This window comes from Panulirus ornatus, chromosome 18 (genome assembly GCF_036320965.1).
Source record: "Panulirus ornatus isolate Po-2019 chromosome 18, ASM3632096v1, whole genome shotgun sequence".
Taxonomy (NCBI): domain Eukaryota; kingdom Metazoa; phylum Arthropoda; class Malacostraca; order Decapoda; family Palinuridae; genus Panulirus; species Panulirus ornatus.
The window spans coordinates 50739732-50764495 of NC_092241.1; the positions used below are offsets into that span (position 1 = coordinate 50739732).

General features: G+C 46.2%; 1 protein-coding gene across 3 annotated transcripts in view; it reads right to left on the reverse strand.

Annotated features, from left to right (window-relative positions):
• Positions 1–24764, reverse strand: part of Lasp (LIM and SH3 domain protein Lasp) — a 459511-nt gene that overhangs the window by 157725 nt on the left and 277022 nt on the right. For all 3 annotated transcript variants that reach the window (XM_071673158.1, XM_071673156.1, XM_071673159.1), the window contains one exon: positions 3762–3856. In XM_071673158.1, the coding sequence (XP_071529259.1) occupies positions 3762–3817 (56 nt within the window). In that variant the 5' untranslated portion in view covers positions 3818–3856. The remainder of the gene's footprint in view (positions 1–3761; positions 3857–24764) is intronic.

Sequence of the window (24764 nt, forward strand, 5' to 3'; positions counted from 1 at the left end):
CCTCGAAATCTCACGTTTACCCATATTTTTCTTGCTTCCATGAGATATTTCGGGCTTTCTCCTCCTCACAAAGGTAAGAGCTAACCATCTTCAAGCACAAGTGGAAGAAATATAGCGCCCAGAAGCGAAATTTACCAATTAAGTGGCAGCCAGGAAGAGGAAAGAGAATATCCCTCCCTGAAGATAGCCTGAGGCACAATGAGGCGGGGTTACTGGTACTCACACCGTTAGAAACACTAGCCTCAGCCACCAGATGTACGACCAGTTCACCCCGGGACCGTCATAAGCTTGTACCCACGATAAACTTCATCCATTTACAAAGAAGATGTGGAATTCTCTTCCACTCTTGTCTTTTCCTCTTCATTCAGTACCCCTTCCACATTCAAAAGTCGGCTTTACAAACACCTCACGACCTTCAGTGGCTTTCTTTTGTAGCACAATCATAAAAATGCCTCACCTCCCATCCGATATGGTTGTGACTGGGGCATACCTCTGCCCCCGTGCCACGTCGGCCACGAGAAAGAAACAAACTCAGGACGAACTTCCGAGGTCTTCTTCGAACCCACACAACTCGGTGTGAGACCCCCTCTTCTTCCTCTCGCTCATTCGGGCTGTCAGAGGCCGAGGCCCGTAGGGTCTACGCCACCCACGTATCCTGCCGGGTCGCTGCTTCAAGCCATACCCAGGTAGACAGGGAACTAACTGTGCTATAGTGCCGACTGTGAGAGGTCTCTGCGCCCATTCTAACTCTGCAATATTCCGCCCCGCCCCGCCCCGACCCTCTGGGGTGATGCCTGCACGGTGCACACTTCTGGTGAGTTTAAGTCATCCCTTTCCTCAAGGTAGTTTACAGTATAAACCGCCTCGAGGGAACGTCAGAATTCATACTGCCTTGAGGGACGTCATAACTTAAAACTGCCTTGAGGAACGTCATTGATGGGTTTTCTTTTTTTTAACTCTCGTCTTGAAGGTTCGGGGAATCCATCCTACCACGTTTGTTACCAGGGGCAAACGCTTCTCTGTTTCCCTCAAGGTACGAGAGCGTCACGAGAAATCATCCCTCCGGGGACTTCCACACACGAGATGACAGTATTCTTTTCCCGTCCCATTTCAATCACTTCCCTTAAAACGAAAGCAGTGAGACTATGTGGTCGTTGGCAACTCAAGGGTGGGCCGTTTTGATAACTGTTTCTTTCCTTACACCTTCAAGCTCTGGAACTCTCAAACCTTCTCGTGTCTCTCCCAATAACTATGACGTGGCACGTTTTAAAAGACAGGTTCTTTTCTTCCTACAAAAATTAAATATTTTTCCTTGTCTCTTCTTTTTCTCTTTCAATGACCTCTCTCTCCATATTTCAATGACCTCTCTATATTTCAATGACCTCTCTATATTTCAATGACCTCTCTATATTTCAATGACCTCTCTATATATTTCAATGACCTCTCTATATTTCAATGACCTCTCTCTCCATATTTCAATGACCTCTCTATATTTCAATGACCTCTCTATATTTCAATGACCTCTCTCCATATTTCAATGACCTCTCTATATTTCAATGACCTCTCCATATTTCAATGACCTCTCTCCATATTTCAATGACCTCTCTATATTTCAATGACCTCTCTCTATATTTCAATGACCTCTCTATATTTCAATGACCTCTCTATATTTCAATGACCTCTCTATATTTCAATGACCTCTCTATATTTCAATGACCTCTCTCTATATTTCAATGACCTCTCTATATTTCAATGACCTCTCTCTATATTTCAATGACCTCTCTATATTTCAATGACCTCTCTCTATATTTCAATGACCTCTCTATATTTCAATGACCTCTCTCTATATTTCAATGACCTCTCTATATTTCAATGACCTCTCTCTATATTTCAATGACCTCTCTATATTTCAATGACCTCTCTATATTTCAATGACCTCTCTATATTTCAATGACCTCTCTATATTTCAATGACCTCTCTATATTTCAATGACCTCTCTATATTTCAATGACCTCTCTATATTTCAATGACCTCTCTCTATATTTCAATGACCTCTCTATATTTCAATGACCTCTCTCTATATTTCAATGACCTCTCTATATTTCAATGACCTCTCTATATTTCAATTAAGGCCCGTCCTTGATGTGGACTTTCGTCCGTGACTGGAACCTTCAACATAAAAAAAAGGAAGAAAAAAATATATATATGGTCCATCGAAAGAACCCATGTCAAACCTGTTGTTCACCTGACGTAGTTCGAGAGAGAGAGAGAGAGAGAGAGAGAGAGAGAGAGAGAGAGAGAGAGAGAGAGAGAGGTTGTGTTATGTCTTCCACCCACACACACACAGCCCGGACTCTCTCTCTCTCTCATGCCCAGGCAGCTGGGTTACGCCCGTCACTCGACCAGACTGTTGGACTCCCACAATCTATTCACAAGTTCCTTAATGGACGCTGTAAGACAGAGTCTCTCTCTCTCTCTCTCTCTCTCTCTCTCTCTCTCTCTCTCTCTCTCTCTCTCTCTCTCGTCTGGCTCGACACTGTCAGGTATGACAATGCGACACGGCTGAAGAGAGCACGCGTCCACGACCTGGAACACCAGCTTTCTTCTTTGTACCCTCTGGAGGCGTTGAGGAAACCTGCCTGAAGCACACGAGAGTCATGTAGTGCGTCATGCGCTGAGGCGAACTTCTCCGTGACTCTCCACGAACGTGTCGACACACACAGACCCACACACACGCACACACCCACACCCACTTGCTCCGAGTCTTCCTATCCGACGCGGAGGGAGTTCATGCACACGGCCATAACTCTCAAGCCCCAATTCCAAAGCGATGCCTGCCTACTCCTGCAAGGTATATTTCTGGCAGAAGAACATGGAAGGAAGAGGACTTAAACCTAGAACTGACATGATGTGTGTGTGTGTGTGTGTGTGTGTGTGTGTGTGTGTGTGTGTGTGTGTGTGTAAGGACAAGTAATGTAATTATTCTCTGAATTACGATGTTCTCAAGAACATGGGGTGAGAGTACACGGTGTAGGGAGTACATGGGGCGGTAACACATGGTGTGGGGAGTACGTACGCTGGTAGTAGATGGGGTGGAAGGAACAAAGGGGAGGAAACGAGATGGTAGTTCATGATATAGGGTAGAAGATGGGGAGGGAGTACATGACATGCGAGAACATGGCACGGCAGTGCATGGCGTGGGGAGAACTTGGGGTGGAAGGACACACTATGGGGAGAACATGAGGTGGTAGTACATGGTATGGGGAGAACAGGAGGTGGTATTGCAAGATGTGGGGAGAACATGAGGTGGTAGGACACACTATGGGGAGAACATGGGGTGTTAGTACAAGGTATGTGGAGAACATGGGGTGTTAGTACAAGGTGTGAGGAGAACATGGGGTGTTAGTACAAGGTATGTGGAGAACATGGGGTGTTAGTACAAGGTATGTGAAGAACATGGGGTGTTAGTACAAGGTCTGAAGAGAACACAAGGTGGCGGTACAAGGTGTGGAGAGAACACAGTACAAGGTGCGGGGGGAACATGTGGTGTTAGAACATGGTGTGGGGAGAACACAAGGCGTTCGTACAGGGTATGGGGAGAACACAGGAAGTTAGAACACGGTGTAGAAGAAACAATAAAAAAAAGGTTGGCAGAACATAATACAGGAGGACCATGATGTTGGCAACACATAGGGTTGTAGGGAGAACATATACAGTGGGGAGAACATCAGGTGGGGGAGAAGTGGGGAGTATATACTTACGCTTCACAGTAGGGGAGCTTGTTGTAACCTTTGTATGTCTTCATGCTCAGCGTCATGCCACACTCTTGACACTTGAAACAACCCTTGTGCCAGATCTGGTGATGGGGGAAGGAAATGGGGAAGGAATGGGGAGAGAAAGAGAGACACAGGCTATTAGACATGGGTGCGAGGGTAACTACTGACATAATGCTAATTACCAGATGGGTACACCTACACCTATCACATCAAAAGTCATAAACTAGTACACAGACCTATGGTACACCCTAATACAGACATATTGAAAGGTCTGGTACACCTTAATACAGACATATTGAAAGATTTGGTACATCTAAATAATCAGAATACATAAATGATATGTTCTGTACCCAAAATAGATTACAAAATTGGGATTGGTATCCAAAATAAACATTACAACCATTATAGGTTTGGTAGCATAAATAAACAGATTACAGAATTATAGGACTGGTATTCTAACATACATGTATTATAAATAAATGGGTTCGTTATCACCCTCCCCCCCAAAAAAAAATATCTCTTTACAGGTATGAGGGTATGGTAATGACTCAGTTGTTAAATCACAGTGAGGGGAGATGGGGGTTGTTACATGACAGTGAGGGAAGATGGGAGGTTGGATCATCACAGTGAGGGGAGGTGGGGGGTTGTTACATCACAGTAAGGGGAGATGGGGGTTGTTACATCACAGCGAGGGGAGAGGGGGTTGTATCATCACAGTGAGGGGAGGTGGGGGTTGTTACATCACAGTGAGGGAAGATGGGAGGTTGGATCATCACAGTGAGGGGAGGTGGGGGGGTTGTTACATCACAGTGAGGGGAGACGGGGGTTGTTATATCACAGTGAGGGGAGGTAACATCACAATGAGGGGAGATGGGGAGGGTTACATCATCGTGAGGGGAGATGGGGGAGGGTTACATCACAGCGAGGGGAGATGGGAGGGTTACATCACAGTGAGGGGAGACTGGAATGTTACATCACAGAGGGGAGATGGGGAGATTACATCACAGTGAGGGGAGACTGGAATGTTACATCACAGAGGGGAGATGGGGAGATTACATCACAGTGAGGGGAGATGAGGGATGGGGTATTACACCAAGGACTTTACAAGTAACCTGTTCATATCATCAAATGATGAGCTGGAAGAGAGAGAGAGAGAGAGAGAGAGAGAGAGAGAGAGAGAGAGAGAGAGAGAGAGAGAGAGAGAGAGAGAGAGAGAGGATCATCATGAACACTAGCAAGAATAATAATTCAGTTTAACCTACATATTTCCCTAATATATATATATATATATATATATATATATATATATATATATATATATATATATATATATATATGTATATATATATATATATATATATATATATATATATATATATATATATATATATATATATATATATATATATATACCATCAGAGTCAAAATTAAGGTGAGGCAAGTGGTTAATTAAAGCCTCCTATTTCTAATCCAAAGACTCCAGTAAGAATATCTAAGACTTCTAATCCAAAGACTCCAGTAAGAATATCTAAGACTTCTAATCCAAAGACTACAGTAAGAATATCTAAGATTTCTAAATATATTTTCTTCTATACTCGAAGCTTCAATGAACACGTTGGAGGCAGCTTTGGAGGAGCAGTGTTGGGGGCAGACGAGAGGAGCCTCCAAGATTCACCTCCAAACTACAATGGTTTTGGAGGGAGGGACCCCAGTCGCTTGACCTGACCCTTGACCCTGTAAGCTTATAAGCTGTTCCCACACAACGACTTCCACAGGTAAGGTCCTCCTCGACCCCTTCTGGGACTTGTGACCTCATGACCCCCTTCACTCTCCAGCCAAGGTCGTCCTCGAACCTCTCCCCCCCCCCCCCCCCGCCCCGTGGTGACCTCGTGACCCTTCTAGATCCACAGCCGAGGTCGTCCTCGACACCCACCCCCATACCGTGGTGACCTCGTGACCCCTCTAGATCCACAGCCGAGGTCGTCCTCGACACCCACCCCCATACCGTGGTGACCTCGTGACCCTTCTAGATCCACAGCCGAGGTCGTCCTCGACACCCACCCCCATACCGTGGTGACCTCCTGACCCCTGTAGACCGAGAACTAAGGTCGTCCTCGAACCCCGTGTGGCGAGTGCATTATTCGCCAAGTCTTCCTCTTTGTTCCCGTGTGCCACACTGAGTATTGATCTGCTGTGCTACACTGGCACGTACACCTGGTCTGCTGTGCTACACTGGCACGTACACCTGGTCTGCTGTGCTACACTGGCACGTACACCTGGTCTGCTGTGCTACACTGGCACGTACACCTGATCTGCTGTGCTACACTGGCACGTACACCTGGTCTGCTGTGCTACACTGGCACGTACACCTGGTCTGCTGTGCTACACTGGCACGTACACCTGGTCTGCTGTGCTACACTGGCACGTGCACCTGGTCTGCTGTGCTACACTGGCACGTACACCCGGTCTGCTGTGCTACACTGGCACGTACACCTGGTCTGCTGTGCTACACTGGCACGTACACCTGGTCTGCTGTGCTACACTGGCACGTACACCTGGTCTGCTGTGCTACACTGGCACGTACACCTGGTCTGCTGTGCTACACTGGCACGTACACCTGGTCTGCTGTGCTACACTGGCACGTGCACCTGGTCTGCTGTGCTACACTGGCACGTACACCCGGTCTGCTGTGCTACACTGGCACGTACACCTGGTCTGCTGTGCTACACTGGCACGTACACCTGGTCTGCTGTGCTACACTGGCACGTACACCTGGTCTGCTGTGCTACACTGGCACGTACACCTGGTCTGCTGTGCTACACTGGCACGTACACCTGGTCTGCTGTGCTACACTGGCACGTACACCTGGTCTGCTGTGCTACACTGGCACGTACACCTGGTCTGCTGTGCTACACTGGCACGTGCACCTGGTCTGCTGTGCTACACTGGCACGTACACCTGGTCTGCTGTGCTACACTGGCACGTTCACCTGGTCTGCTGTGCTACACTGGCACGTACACCTGGTCTGCTGTGCTACACTGGCACGTACACCTGATCTGCTGTGCTACACTGGCACGTACACCTGATCTGCTGTGCTACACTGGCACGTACACCTGATCTGCTGTGCTACACTGGCACGTACACCTGGTCTGCTGTGCTACACTGGCACGTACACCTGATCTGCTGTGCTACACTGGCACGTACACCTGGTCTGCTGTGCTACACTGGCACGTACACCTGGTCTGCTGTGCTACACTGGCACGTACACCTGGGTCTGCTGTGCTACACTGGCACGTGCACCTGGTCTGCTGTGCTACACTGGCACGTACACCTGGTCTCTGTGCTACACTGGCACACACACACACACACACACACACACACACACACACACACACACACACACACACACACACACACACACACACACACACACACACACACACACACACACACACACACACACACACACACACACACACACACACACACACACACACACACACACACACACACACACACACACACACACACACACACACACACACACACACACACACACACACACACACACACACACACACACACACACACACACACACACACACACACACACACACACACACACACACACACACACACACACACACACACACACACACACACACACACACACACACACACACACACACACACACACACACACACACACACACACACACACACACACACACACACACACACACACACACACACACACACACACACACACACACACACACACACACACACACACACACACACACACACACACACACACACACACACACACACACACACACACACACACACACACACACACACACACACACACACACACACACACACACACACACACACACACACACACACACACACACACACACACACACACACACACACACACACACACACACACACACACACACACACACACACACACACACACACACACACACACACACACACACACACACACACACACACACACACACACACACACACACACACACACACACACACACACACACACACACACACACACACACACACACACACACACACACACACACACACACACACACACACACACACACACACACACACACACACACACACACACACACACACACACACACACACACACACACACACACACACACACACACACACACACACACACACACACACACACACACACACACACACACACACACACACACACACACACACACACACACACACACACACACACACACACACACACACACACACACACACACACACACACACACACACACACACACACACACACACACACACACACACACACACACACACACACACACACACACACACACACACACACACACACACACACACACACACACACACACACACACACACACACACACACACACACACACACACACACACACACACACACACACACACACACACACACACACACACACACACACACACACACACACACACACACACACACACACACACACACACACACACACACACACACACACACACACACACACACACACACACACACACACACACACACACACACACACACACACACACACACACACACACACACACACACACACACACACACACACACACACACACACACACACACACACACACACACACACACACACACACACACACACACACACACACACACACACACACACACACACACACACACACACACACACACACACACACACACACACACACACACACACACACACACACACACACACACACACACACACACACACACACACACACACACACACACACACACACACACACACACACACACACACACACACACACACACACACACACACACACACACACACACACACACACACACACACACACACACACACACACACACACACACACACACACACACACACACACACACACACACACACACACACACACACACACACACACACACACACACACACACACACACACACACACACACACACACACACACACACACACACACACACACACACACACACACACACACACACACACACACACACACACACACACACACACACACACACACACACACACACACACACACACACACACACACACACACACACACACACACACACACACACACACACACACACACACACACACACACACACACACACACACACACACACACACACACACACACACACACACACACACACACACACACACACACACACACACACACACACACACACACACACACACACACACACACACACACACACACACACACACACACACACACACACACACACACACACACACACACACACACACACACACACACACACACACACACACACACACACACACACACACACACACACACACACACACACACACACACACACACACACACACACACACACACACACACACACACACACACACACACACACACACACACACACACACACACACACACACACACACACACACACACACACACACACACACACACACACACACACACACACACACACACACACACACACACACACACACACACACACACACACACACACACACACACACACACACACACACACACACACACACACACACACACACACACACACACACACACACACACACACACACACACACACACACACACACACACACATCATGGTTCATAATCATCATATCATCATATCTCATCATTCATCATCATTATCTATCTTCATCATCATCATCTATTAATCATATCTTCTCATCACCATCATTTTTCTTTCATCATATCATCATATCATTCATCATCATCATCATCATATCATCATGATCATTCATCATCATATCAACATCATATCTTCATGATCCATCATTCATGATATCATCATCATATCATCATGATCATCTTCATCATGATAATCTTCATCATATCATCTTGATCATTTTCATCATCATCATATTCCAATCTGTGGTGAGCGAGATTTGGGTCGGGTTTGAAAAGGGTATTCTTTACCCACACATTATGTTTGTATGACAGTTAACATTACGATTGTACCGCTGAGGGGGTGGGGGGGGGGGATTTTCATTCATTTCTTGATCCGAATTTCATTCACATATCGTTTCATTCACATCATCTTCAGGTTATAAAACTTCATTCATTTTTGGTCCGAATTTCATTCACATATCGTTTCATTCACATCATCTTCAGGTTTTAAAACTTCATTCATTTTTGGTCCGAATTTCATTCACATATCGTTTCATTCACATCGTCTTAAGGTTAGAAACTTCATTCATTCTTTATCCGAATTTCATTCACATATCGTTTCATTCACATCGTCTTAAGGTTAGAAACTTCATTTATTTTTTGGTCCGATTTTTATTCAGATTTCGTTTCATTCACATCATCTTAAGGTTACAAACTTCATTCATTCTTTATCCGAATTTCATTCACATATCGTTTCATTCACATCGTCTTAAGGTTAGAAACTTCATTCATTTTTTGGTCCGATTTTTATTCAGATTTCGTTTCATTCACATCATCTTAAGGTTACAAACTTCATTCATTCTTTATCCGAATTTCATTCACATATCGTTTCATTCACATCGTCTTAAGGTTAGAAACTTCATTCATTTTTTGGTCCGATTTTTATTCAGATTTCGTTTCATTCACATCATCTTAAGGTTATAAAACTTCATTCATTTTTGGTCCGAATTTCATTCAGATATCGTTTCATTCACATCATCTTAAGGTTACAAACTTCATTCATTCTTTATCCGAATTCATTCAGATTTCGTTTCATTCACATCGTCTTAAGGTTAGCATACTTCATTCAGATCTCGCCGCTCGCACTTCATTCACATCATCTCAAGGTCTGAAGTTCATTCACAGACTCCCGGGGCGCTCCCTTCATTCATATATAGCTCTCAGGATCTTCTCGACCTGGGTAATAATCCCAGGTCAATGACCTTTAGCAATATCCCAGGTCAATGGCCTTTAGCATTATCCCAGGTCAATGGCCTTTAGCATTATCCCAGGTCAATGGCCTTTAGCAATATCCCAGGTCAATGGCCTTTAGCAATATCCCAGGTCAATGACCTTTAGCAATATCCCAGGTCAATGGCCTTTAGCAATATCCCAGGTCAATGATCTTTCCAATATCACAGGTCAATGACCTTTAGCAATATCCCAAGTCAATGACCTTTAGCAATATCCCAGGTCAATGACCTTTAGCAATATCCCAGGTCAATGACCTTTAGCAATATCCCAGGTCAATGACCTTTAGCAATATCCCAGGTCAATGACCTTTAGCAATATCCCAGGTCAATGACCTTAGGAAAATCCTTTGTCTATGACCTTTGCACTATCCCAAGTCAATGACCTTTGCAATATCCCAAGGCACTGACCTCAGCAATGCCCGAAGTCAATAACCTTAACAATATCCCAGGCCAATGACCTTTAGCAATATCTCAGGTCAATGACGTTAGCAATATCTCAGGTCAATGACCTTAGCAATATCCTTTGTTTATGACCTCAGCATTATCCCAAGTCTATGACCTTATCAATTCCCCAAGTCCATGAATGGCAATATCCCTGGTCAATGACCTTACAATATCCCAGGTGAATGACCTTAGCAAATTCCCAGGTATATGACCTCAGCAATACCCCTGGTCTATACCCCTGACCTTATCAATACCCCAGGTCAAACAAAGGTCAAATGACCTTATCAACACCCCAGGTCAAAGACCTGAGTGCCGTCCTTATGCCAATGACCTGAGTCGTATCCCCAGGTCGGTGACCTGAGGACTGAGTCACGGACCAGGGTACAATGACCTTAGAAGGTGGACCGACCTTGAGCGAGATCCTCAGCCCAGGCAGAAGGTCACCTGACGGAAAGGTCATCCCGTCACGCTGCTGAGTTAACACTACCTTCCCACACATGATATTACTACCACCACCACTACGGACGGGACCACTACTGCTACGGACGGGAGGCACGGACGGGACCACTACTGCTACGGACGGGAGGCACGGACGGGACCACTACTGCTACGGACGGGAGGCACGGACGGGACCCCTACTGCTACGGACGGGAGGCACGGAAGGGACCACTACTGCTACGGACGGGAGGCACGGAAGGGACCACTACTGCTACGGACAATAAGTACGGACGGAAGCACTGCTACGGACAAGAAGTACGGACGGGACCACTGCTACGAAGTACGGACGGGACCACTGCAACGGACAACAGGTACGGACGGGACCACTGCAACGGACAACAGGTACGGACGGGACCACTGCAACGGACAAGAAGTACGGACGGGACCACTGCTACGGACAACAGGTACGGACGGGACCACTGCAACGGACAACAGGTACGGACGGGACCACTGCAACGGACAACAGGTACGGACGGGACCGCTGCAACGGACAAGAAGTACGGACGGGACCACTGCTACGAAGTACGGAAGGGGACCGTTGCAACGGACAAGTACAAAGGACCACTGCTACGGACAAGAAGTACGGAAGGGACCACTACTGCTACGGACAAGAAGTACGGAAGGGACCACTACTGCTACGGACAAGAAATACGGACGGGACCACTGCAACGGACAAGTACGGACGGGACCACTGCTACGGAAACGAGATGCAGTTGGGACAACCAGATCAAAAGGTACGGACGAAATTACCACGGACGAGATACACGGACGCAACCATTATCAAGGACACGATATACGGACGAAACTGTTACAAAGGACAAGATATACGGATGGAACCATTACTATGTACAAGATATACGGACGGAACCATTACAATGGACGATATACGGACGGAACCATTACAATGGACGATATACGGACGGAACCATTACAATGGACGAGAAGGGATATCAATGTCACATGGCGCCATCAAACAGCTGATCGCCAACACGAAAAACACCTGACCCGCGACCAAACACATACACAAACAAACACATACACAAACAGCTGACAACCAACAACACACACAAAACAGCTGACCACCCACACACAAACAGCTGACCACCAACCACAAACACAAAACAGCTGACCACCCACAACAAACACAAACAGCTGACCAACAACCACAAACACAAACAGCTGACCATCAACCACAACAAACAGCTGACCCACCATCAACAAACACCTGACCCACTAACAACAAACACCTGACCACCAACCACAAACACAAAACAGCTGACCACCCACAACAAACACAGACAGCTGACCACCAACCACAAAACAGCTGACCACCAACACACAAACACCTGACCACCAACCACAAACACAAAACAGCTGACCACCAACAACCACAAACACAAAACAGCTGACCATCAACCACAAAACAGCTGACCACCAACACACAAACACCTGACCACCAACCACAAACAAAACAGCTGACCACCAACCACAAACACAAAACAGCTGACCACCAACCACAACACAAAACAGCTGACCAACAACCACAAACACAAAACAGCTGACCCACCATCAACAAACACCTGACCCACTAAAAACAAACACCTGACCCACCACCAAACACAAACATCTGACCACCCAACACACACACACACACACACACTACATATTTCAAAGCCGTGCTGACCATGGCATAACAGCTCTGGGCGAGCGATTAACACATTAAGGATATGTGGGGCTTCAACATGACCATAATAAGCCAGGGGGAGAGATGGGCGGCCAGGGGCGGCTCCGGGCGGGTGGGTGGGTGGCTGATAAATAAATAAATGCCTAACAGGCAACTGTCGCCCGACGCCGCGTCGGACCGACCAATGAATATCTTATAAACTACCAAGGGAAAAAAAAAAAATAAAAACCGCCTTCCCCATGCCAACTGATCGAACACAGACCAGCTGTTGTTTTGGAGCAAAGTGGCCCCACAAATTACCTCGTCCCTTCCAACACGCAGCGGTTTAATGGGTTTACATAGTGCACGGCGGGGGCAAAAATTAACCGAGAACAATTCCCCTCCTGGCAACTCGAGACCGCCAGCCAATAAAATCTTAGCAAGGGGGGAAGAAAAGTCGCCCAGAAAATGCCCGTTTGGCAACCTCGTTCCACCAGAGAAGGAAAATATAATCAACAAATAATTCAAATGACAATTTCTGAAGTTTAATTCCAAAGAGTTACCTCACTGGGTATTTCCAAATACCCATTGAGGTAATTGTGAACTAACATCACCATTACGTGGCTGGGAAAAATCAAACCCCGTCAAATTGTCCCGTTTGGCAACTCTATCCCCCGTACAGGGTAGCCAATCACAGATTTCGTTCGAGGGCTATATATCGGCCGGGTAAAAGGACCGCTTGGCAACTCTCACCTTCCCCCAGACGGTGACCAGCTGATGAATTAATTACACCCAGAGTCACCCGATACCTGGAGCTATGGCGCCTACACCCTCGTATTCCCACCCACCTCCCCCGTCAACACACGGGTGGGAGGAGTTCTACCGCCTGGGGTGGAAATGTAGGAAGGGGGGGGAGATTATAAGATATGGAGGGGGGTGTAGCAGGAGGGGAGGTTATAACATGTAGGAGGGGAGGTTATAACATGTAGGAGGGGAGGTTATAACATGTAGGAGGGGAGGTTATAACATGTAGGAGGGGAGGTTATAACATGTAGGAGGGGAGGTTATAACATGCAGGAGGGGAGGTTATAACATGTAGGAGGGGAGGTTATAACATGTAGGAGGGGAGGTTATAACATGTAGGAGGGGAGGTTATAACATGTAGGAGGGTAGGTTATAACATGCAGGAGGGGAGGTTATAACATGTAGGAGGGGAGGTTATAACATGTAGGAGGGGAGGTTATAACATGTAGGAGGGGAGGTTATAACATGTAGGAGGGGAGGTTATAACATGTAGGAGGGGAGGTTATAACATGTAGGGAGGGGAGGTTATAACATGTAGGAGGGGAGGTTATAACATGTAGGAGGGGAGGTTATAACATGTAGGAGGGGAGGTTATAACATGTAGGAGGGGAGGTTATAACATGTAGGAGGGGAGGTTATAACATGTGGAGGGGAGGTTATAACATGTAGGAGGGGAGGTTATAACATGTAGGAGGGGAGGTTATAACATGTAGGAGGGGAGGTTATAACATGTAGGAGGGGAGGTTATAACATGTAGGAGGGGAGGTTATAACATGTAGGAGGGGAGGTTATAATATGTAGGAGGGGAGGTTATAACATGTAGGAGGGGAGGTTATAACATGTAGGAGGGGAGGTTATAACATGTAGGAGGGGAGGTTATAACATGTAGGAGGGGAGGTTATAACATGTAGGAGGGGAGGTTATAATATGTAGGAGGGGAGGTTATAACATGTAGGAGGGGAGGTTATAACATGTAGGAGGGGAGGTTATAACATGTAGGAGGGGAGGTTATAACATGTAGGAGGGGAGGTTATAACATGTAGGGAGGGGAGGTTATAACATGTAGGAGGGGAGGTTATAACATGTAGGAGGGGAGGTTATAACATGTAGGAGGGGAGGTTATAACATGTAGGAGGGGAGGTTATAACATGTAGGAGGGGAGGTTATAACATGTAGGAGGGGAGGTTATAACATGTAGGAGGGGAGGTTATAACATGTAGGAGGGGAGGTTATAACATGTAGGAGGGGAGGTTATAACATGGGAGATGAGAATACGAATATGCTTGCCATAATGTGTGGGGGGGGTAACAACTCCCCCCCCCTCAACCCCACCTCAACCCAACCCCCGTAAAGTGATCGGCCAGGGTGTTGGGGGGGGGGGGGCCCGCTGGTTCACCCACCTACATAACTGGTCTGGTCGAAAAAAATATCCCATAGATATATTTTTCTATATACCAGATATATTTCTTTTATATCCAGGATATTTCTATATCCCATAATATATTCTTTTATATCCCTTACATATTTTTATAATATTCCGTTGATACTTTTCTATATCCCATAGATATTCTTATATCCCATAGACATTTTTATATCCCATAGATATTTTCATATCCCATAGATATTTTTATATCCCATAGATATTTTTATATCCCATAGATATTTTTTATAAAATCCCATAGATATTTATTTATATCCCGTTGATATTCTTTTTTATATCCCATAGATATTTTTTATATCCCATAGATATTTTTATATCCCATAGATATTTTAATATCCGATATTTTTATATCCCATAGATATTCTTATATCCCATAGATATTCTTATATCCCATAGATATTTTTTATATCCCATAGATATTCTTATATCCCATAGATATTTTTTATATCCCATAGATATTCTTATATCCCATAGATATTTTTTATATCCCATAGATATTTTTATATCCCATAGATACTTTTTATATCCCATAGATACTTTTTATATCCCATAGATATTTTATATACCCCATAGATATTTTCATATCCCATAGATACTTTTTATATCCCATAGATATTTTATATATCCCATAGATTTTTTTTTATATCCCATAGATATTTTTATATCCCATAGATATTTTTATATCCCATAGATATTTTTATATCCCATAGATACTTTTTATATCCCATAGATATTTTTATATCCCATAGATATTTTTATATCCCATAGATATTTTTATATCCCATAGATATTTTTATATCCCATAGATATTTTTATATCCCATAGATACTTTTTATATCCCATAGATATTTTATATCCCATAGATATTTTTCATATCCCATACATATTTTTATATCCCATAGATATTTTTTATATCCCACAGATATTTTTATATCCCATAGATACTTTTTATATCCCATAGATATTTCATATACCCCATAGATCTTTTTCTGAGTTAAGATTAATGATTAATATAATCTTAGACCTGGATTATGTCGCCTTACGATCACACCGGTGCAACTCCTCTATGTGTGTATGTGAGTCCCATGACTGGGTTGTAAGCATGGAAAACGATGGATTCCAAATGGTTTAATTTTTTTTTTCCCCCCCCAGTGGGAGTTATCAAATTATCTCCAAGTGGGAGTCGGGTATGCGCGATTTCAGTCATTTCCACTAGGGGGGGGCTGCGCATGACACACACACACACACACACACACACACACACACACACACACACACACACACACACACACCCTCCCGTGCATTCTAGAACCCCGACCATTTCTCGTGTCTTGAAGGAGGGGTGATCTTAACGCTCAACAGTACTCGAATATTCGACCTTATCAGTACTTAGGAGAAGCGTATATATACGCCCGTCTCGTCACTTCTTCCTTGGACGCTACGCCAGAGCCAGCCTGACATAATCCTTTGATATAGAAGCCAGACGTTGCTCTGTTGTCCTTGCTTAAAGATGACACTATCAGGCGTATACCTTAATTCTCTAACTGTATACTGTAATGATTATATATATCCAGTAGTCTCAGCTAAATCCTATATAAATAAAAAATATTTATATCTATTTATTTATTTTGCTTTGTCGCTATCTCCCGCGTCAGCGAGGTAGCGCAAGGAAACAGACGAAAGAATGGCCCAACTCACCCACACATACACATGTATATACATACACGTCCACACACACGCACATATACATACCGATACATGTCAACGTATACATATATATATATATATATACACAGACATACACATATATACATATGTACATAATACATACTGTCTGCCTTTATTCATTCCCGTCGCCACCTCGCCACACATGAAATGAAAACCCCCTTCCCCCGGCATGTGCGCGAGGTAGCGCTAAGAAAAGACAACAAAGGCCACATTGGTTCACACGCAGTCTCTATCTGTCATGTAATAATGCACCGAAACCACAGCTCCCTTTCCACATCCAGGCCCCACACAGCTTTCCATGGTTTACCCCAGACGCTTCACATGCCCTGATTCAAGCCATTGACAGCACGTCGACCCCGGTATACCATATATATATATATATATATATATATATATATATATATATATATATATATATATATATATATATATACCTCTGTTTCCGCCATGACCTTTAAGCTCTTCGAGATACATCCAATACACATGTTTCCAGTCGGCCATTCAAAGACTTCACATTCGTCTTCCAGTGTCATCTCTCACTCAGCGTCTTCTGCCAACGGGATCTGCGCAGGTCCCTGCTCGTGGCTATCTGCGCAGGTCCCTACTCGTGGCTATCAAGTTACTGAAAACGGGAGGCGGTGGTGTGTCTGTCTGTCTGTCTGTACGTACAGTCAGCTGTCCAGCTACGTCACACACAGAGAGAGAGAGAGAGAGAGAGAGAGAGAGAGAGAGAGAGAGAGAGAGAGAGAGAGAGAGAGAGAGAGAGAGAGAGCGAACATACTAGAAAACAGCAGAGGCACAAGGATAGTTCCCCGTGGGAAGGGGGGGAACGGAACACCATCTTATTACCGGGAGGGCACGGTAAAACCCACGTCTTACCGCCTCTCAGACATATATCAGGGAGGGAGGGTCGGTAAATAAATAAAATAAAGTATTTAATTCCCCTACGTCCTTCTTTAAGGTAGTGGGGCAACAAGGGATCCGGCATGATTGGGTCTCTCTCTCTCTCTCTCTCTCTCTCTCTCTCTCTCTCTCTCTCTCTCTCTCTTTCTCTCGCTGCTCGTACGCCTGGCACCAGGGGTGAGGGGCAGTTCCACCCGCCTATCCCTGCAGCAGCAGATGACACACTGGGCATGGCCGGCCTCACAGCGGCGACCCCTTCTCCAGGTCCTGCCTGGGTCCTGGGGACGACATGAGCTGGTTGTAACCTGGGGGAGGTGGGGGGGGAAGACTGTTGCCTGGAGGGGGGGGGGGGGGGGAAGACTGTTGCCTGGAGGGGGGAAGACTGTTGCCTGGGGGGGAAGACTGTTGCCTGGGGGGAAGACTGTTGCCTGGGGGGGGGAGACGTTTGTTTGGCTCATTCATCCTAAATCGTGGCTTCTGGCTCACTGAACACTGACTCATAATCTCTCGTGTCCCTCTCACTCTCTCTCACTCATACCAGCCCTCTCACTCACACCAGCCCTCTCACTCACATCAGCCCTCTCACTCCCTCTCACTCATGCCAGCCCTCTCTCTCCCTCTCACTCATACCAGCCCTCTCACTCACACCAGCCCTCTCACTCACATCAGCCCTCTCACTCCCTCTCACTCATGCCAGCCCTCTCTCTCCCTCTCACTCATACCAGCCCTCTCACTCATACCAGCCCTCTCACTCATACCAGCCCTCTCACTCATACCAGCCCTCTCACTCCCTCTCACTCATACCAGCCCTCTCTCTCCATCTCACTCATACCAGTCCTCTCACTCCCTCTCACTCATACCAGCCCTCTCACTCCCTCTCAATCATGCCAGCCCTCTCACTCCCTCTCACTCATACCAGCCCTCTCACTCCCTCTCACTCATACCAGCCCTCTCACTCCCTCTTACTCACACCAGCCCTCTCTCTCCCTCTCACTCATACTAGCCCTCTCACTCATACCAGCCCTCTCACCCCGAACCCTCTTCCTTCCCAAGTGAGCAAATAGTGACACACAGGTCGTAGATAATGGCTATTTCTATACTCGATCTATTATCTTATCTCGCCACTAGAACATATGGCAAGAGCCCTACGAAGCTTCGAAATCCGATTCGAATCGGGAATACGAGGGTTCGATTCGATCCGGCAGTGTTCGGGCGAGAGGACTCGATATCTTCGAATCTGTATATCAGTTCCACAGAACAGGTTCGTATTGACCTTAACCCCCCCCCGCCCAAAGAGTGAGGCATAGACGAACATGAAGCTATATTGACACACACACACACACACACACACACACACACACACACACACACATCACCATCTTAAAAGTTCTTTTTATTTCATTTTCCATGATGTTCCATTGCGTTGTGCCTTTTGTTCTTTGAAAGTTACATTGTTCTTTGTTCTAATGAAGTTTTATGTCTTATTGTTCTTCAACAGTCACGCTTAGCTTTGTTCTCAGCCACATTAACCATCACTTCTAATTGTGTTTAACTTCATTTTCTTTTTTACAAGCGAAGAGACGAATACTTCACAATTCGCCACTGCACATTTTCTGTACCATTCCCCTTCCCCTCATGATCACATATGCCGTTCTGTCTTGTAAAAGGATTTAACTGGGTATACCTGGTGAAGTCTCTGGGGGTCCTCACACCCCCAGAGACCTAGTCTTTTCGTTCTTAGCGCTACCTCACTAACGTGGGAAATGGCGAATAGTATGAATATATATATATATATATATATATATATATATATATATATATATATATATATATATAAATTTTTCTTTCATCCTATTCGCCATTTCCCGCGATAGGGAGGGAGCGTTAAGAACAGAGGACTGGGCTTTTGAGGGGATATCCTCACCTGGCCCCTCTTCTCTGTTCCTTCTTTTGGAAAAAAAAAAAAAAAAGAAATACAACCTATCTAACCACAATCCAATTTACCACACACACACACACACACACAACTCTACGTCCAATTCATCCAAAATAGCCTTCAACCTAAGGGCTGGGGGGGCTGGGGGTTGACAGGGTACCCCAAACACGTCATTCACAAGTTAATCATCAAAACGCAGTTTCAATCCCACTCGTTTTCGCCACGTATTTACAACAGCCGATGAAACCGTCAAATCCCACGCGTTTTCTGTCAAGTAACTTGACCGAGGGAGGTTGGGTTGGGTTAAGAAGGTAAACAAAAGAGGGCGCCGTACTTGACCAGGCAACGCGCTGCGCCATTTCCTCTCTTTCGCGCGCGCGCCCCCCCCTTGACTGAGCGAGAGATGGAGTGGGTGAGCGAGTGAGTAATTAAGGAAAGGTGGACTTAGGAGAGGGGGGAAAGGGGTGGGGAAATGGAGTGAGTGTAGAAAACCACTGGCCTTTCCCAGCCACGGGGCCCCCCTTGGCGAGGCTAACAACAAGAGAGAGAGAGAGAGAGAGAGAGAGAGCGCGTAGGTGCGCTTGAGTGCGTTTGAGAGCGTCAATGAGTGCGTTTGAGTGTCGATAAGTGCGCTGGAGTGCGTGAAGGGACAAAAATAGAAGCACTTTTAAGCTCTTGTGCCATACCATGCCATGAGGGTCCAGCAACGCCAAGGTGACTGGGAACAGCCTAGCTCAATGATGATAAACACGATCCTTAAGACTTCAAAAGGAATCTTTCTTTCTCCACCCACCCAAAGGAATCATTCTTTCTCCACCCACCCAAAGGAATCATTCTTTCTCCACCCACCCAAAGGAATCATTCTTTCTCCACCCACCCAGCCAAAGGAATCATTCTTTCTCCACCCACCCAAAGGAATCATTCTTTCTCCACCCACCCAAAGGAATCATTCTTTCTCCACCCACCCAGCCAAAGGAATCATTCTTTCTCCACCCACCCAGCCAAAGGAATCATTCTTTCTCCACACACCCAAAGGAATCAATCATTCTCCATCCACCCAAAGGAATCATTCTTTCTCCACCCAGGCAAAGGAATCATTCATTCTCCACCCAGCCAAAGGAATCATTCTTTCTCCACCCAGGCAAAGGAATCATTCATTCTCCACCCAGCCAAAGGAATCATTCTTTCTCCACCCAGGCAAAGGAATCATTCATTCTCCACCCAGCCAAAGGAATCATTCTTTCTCCACCCACCCAAAGGAATCAATCATTCTCCACCCACCCAAAGGAATCATTCTTTCTCCACCCAGGCAAAGGAATCATTCATTCTCCACCCAGCCAAAGGAATCATTCTTTCTCCACCCAGGCAAAGGAATCATTCATTCTCCACCCAGCCAAAGGAATCATTCTTTCTCCACCCACCCAAAGGAATCAATCATTCTCCACCCACCCAAAGGAATCATTCTTTCTCCACCCACCCAAAGGAATCATTCATTCTCCACCCACCCAAAGGAATCATTCTTTCTCCACCCAGGCAAAGGAATCATTCATTCTCCACCCAGCCAAAGGAATCATTCTTTCTCCACCCAACCAAAGGAATCAATCATTCTCCACCCACCCAAAGGAATCATTCTTTCTCCACCCAGGCAAAGGAATCATTCATTCTCCACCCAGCCAAAGGAATCATTCTTTCTCCACCCACCCAAAGGAATCAATCATTCTCCACCCACCCAAAGGAATCATTCTTTCTCCACCCAGGCAAAGGAATCATTCATTCTCCACCCAGCCAAAGGAATCATTCTTTCTCCACCCACCCAAAGGAATCAATCATTCTCCACCCACCCAAAGGAATCATTCTTTCTCCACCCAGGCAAAGGAATCATTCATTCTCCACCCAGCCAAAGGAATCATTCTTTCTCCACCCAGCCAAAGGAATCATTCTTTCTCCACCCACCCAAAGGAATCATTCTTTCTCCACCCACCCAAAGGAATCATTCTTTCTCCACCCACCCAAAGGAATCATTCTTTCTCCACCCACCCAAAGGAATCATTCTTTCTCCACCCACCCAAAGGAATCATTCTTTCTCCACCCACCCAAAGGAATCATTCTTTCTCCACCCACCCAAAGGAATCATTCTTTCTCCACCCACCCAAAGGAATCATTCTTTCTCCACCCACCCAAAGGAATCATTCTTTCTCCACCCACCCAAAGGAATCATTCTTTCTCCACCCACCCAAAGGAATCATTCTTTCTCCACCCAGCCAAAGGAATCATTCTTTCTCCACCCACCCAAAGGAATCATTCTTTCTCCACCCACCCAAAGGAATCATTCTTTCTCCACCCAGCCAAAGGAATCATTCTTTCTCCACCCACCCAAAGGAATCATTCTTTCTCCACCCAGGCAAAGGAATCATTCATTCTCCACCCAGCCAAAGGAATCATTCTCCCTCCACCCACCCAAAGGAATCATTCTTTCTCCACCCAGCCAAAGGAATCATTCTTTCTCCACCCACCCAAAGGAATCATTCTTTCTCCACCCAGGCAAAGGAATCATTCATTCTCCACCCAGCCAAAGGAATCATTCTCCCTCCACCCACCCAAAGGAATCATTCTCCCTCCACCCACCCAAAGGAATCATTCTCCCTCCACCCACCCAAAGGAATCATTCTTTCTCCACCCACCCAAGGGGTTCACCACTCCAGTGCGAGCCCCCCTCCCAACCCCCGTGATGTAGTGCGCCACCGACCTGCGCTTGTAAACATAACGGTCCGTTCCACCACAAGGAACGGTACTGGCACCAGACGACTGCTGATGCGCATGTAAACAAAACGGTTCATTCCACCACAAGGAACGGTACTAGCACCAGACGACTACTGATGCGCATGTAAACATAACGGTTCATTCCACCACAAGGAACGGTACTAGCACCAGACGACTACTGATGTGCATGTACACAAAACGGTCCATTCCACCACAAGGAACGGTAATGATACCAGACGACTGCTGATGCGCATATAAACAAAACGGTTCATTCCACCACAAGGAACGGTACTGGCACCAGACGACTACTGATGTGCATGTACACAAAACGGTCCATTCCACCACAAGGAACGGTACTAGCACCAGACGACTACTGATGTGCATGTACACAAAACGGTCCATTCCACCACAAGGAACGGTAATGATACCAGACGACTGCTGATGCGCATATAAACAAAACGGTTCATTCCACCACAAGGAACGGTACTGGCACCAGACGACTACTGATGCGCATGTAAACAAAACGGTCCGTTGTTCCCCCACTAGGAACGGTACTGGCACCTCGGCTGCTCTCACACTTTCGCTCTCGACACAGACCCGCGCCACAGCTTCATATCCACGCCTGCAGATAATCTTGGGGGAAATCTAAACCACTGAAGCCACTGAAAGAGATTACAGCCGGACACCACTGAAGCCCGTCATTGTCACCAGCAATGATACAGCGCGTTGCTTAACGACGCTGGGTTACAACCGAGCCATTGTGCGGGAGCTCAAAACATACACGCCGAACTCTCGCCCACCACAAACGAACACATACCACCCATCACTTTCTCATACGACCATTAAAGAAGAACTTGGGTCAATGTGTCTCAGACCCCTCATCACTGACTTCAGTGTGGCAATAGGACAATATCTACTTCTTCTGTGTGTGTGTGTGTGTGTGTGTGTGTGTGTGTGTGTGTGTGTGTGTAGGTACGTGCCCCTAAGCCCACTTCTGAGATCGAGGTCATTTATCACTCTACTGCCCTTATCTATCTATCTTTCTATATCTATCCATGTATTTTTCTTACCCATCTATTTATCCATCTATCTATCTATCTATCGACCTCTGTATCTACCTACCCATCTATCTATCTATCTCTCTATCTATCTACCTACCTATGTATCTACCTACCAACCTACCTACCTACCTATCTATCTATCTATCTTCCGATCTATCTATCTACATATACGTCTATAGGCGGCAAGCCATCCTGCAGTACATGTAATGCTGTAAACATGCGTGCCATCAGCCTCCCAACCCACCCTCCTAACTTGCTTTACATACCTTTTAACTAAACGCCTGTGGCGTTTTACTCCCGTTACCCTGCCACAGCGTGCGTGCTGGCTAACAGATATAAGCCTCAACTAAAACTTAATACGTGAGCTCAACCATTTAATACACGAGTTCAACCATTTAATACACGAGTTCAACCGTCTAATACACGAGTTCAACCATTTAATACACGAGTTCAAACAGTTAATGATTAACCATATACGTGAGTTCAACATTTAATACACGAGTTCGACCATTCAAAAGAGTTCAACCATATAATACGAGAGTTCAACCACCTAATACATGAGTTCAACCATTTACTACACGAGTTCAACCATTTAATACAAGTTCAACCATTAGATACATGAGTTCAACCTTCTACTACATGAATTCAATGATTTAATAATGAGTTCAACCTTATA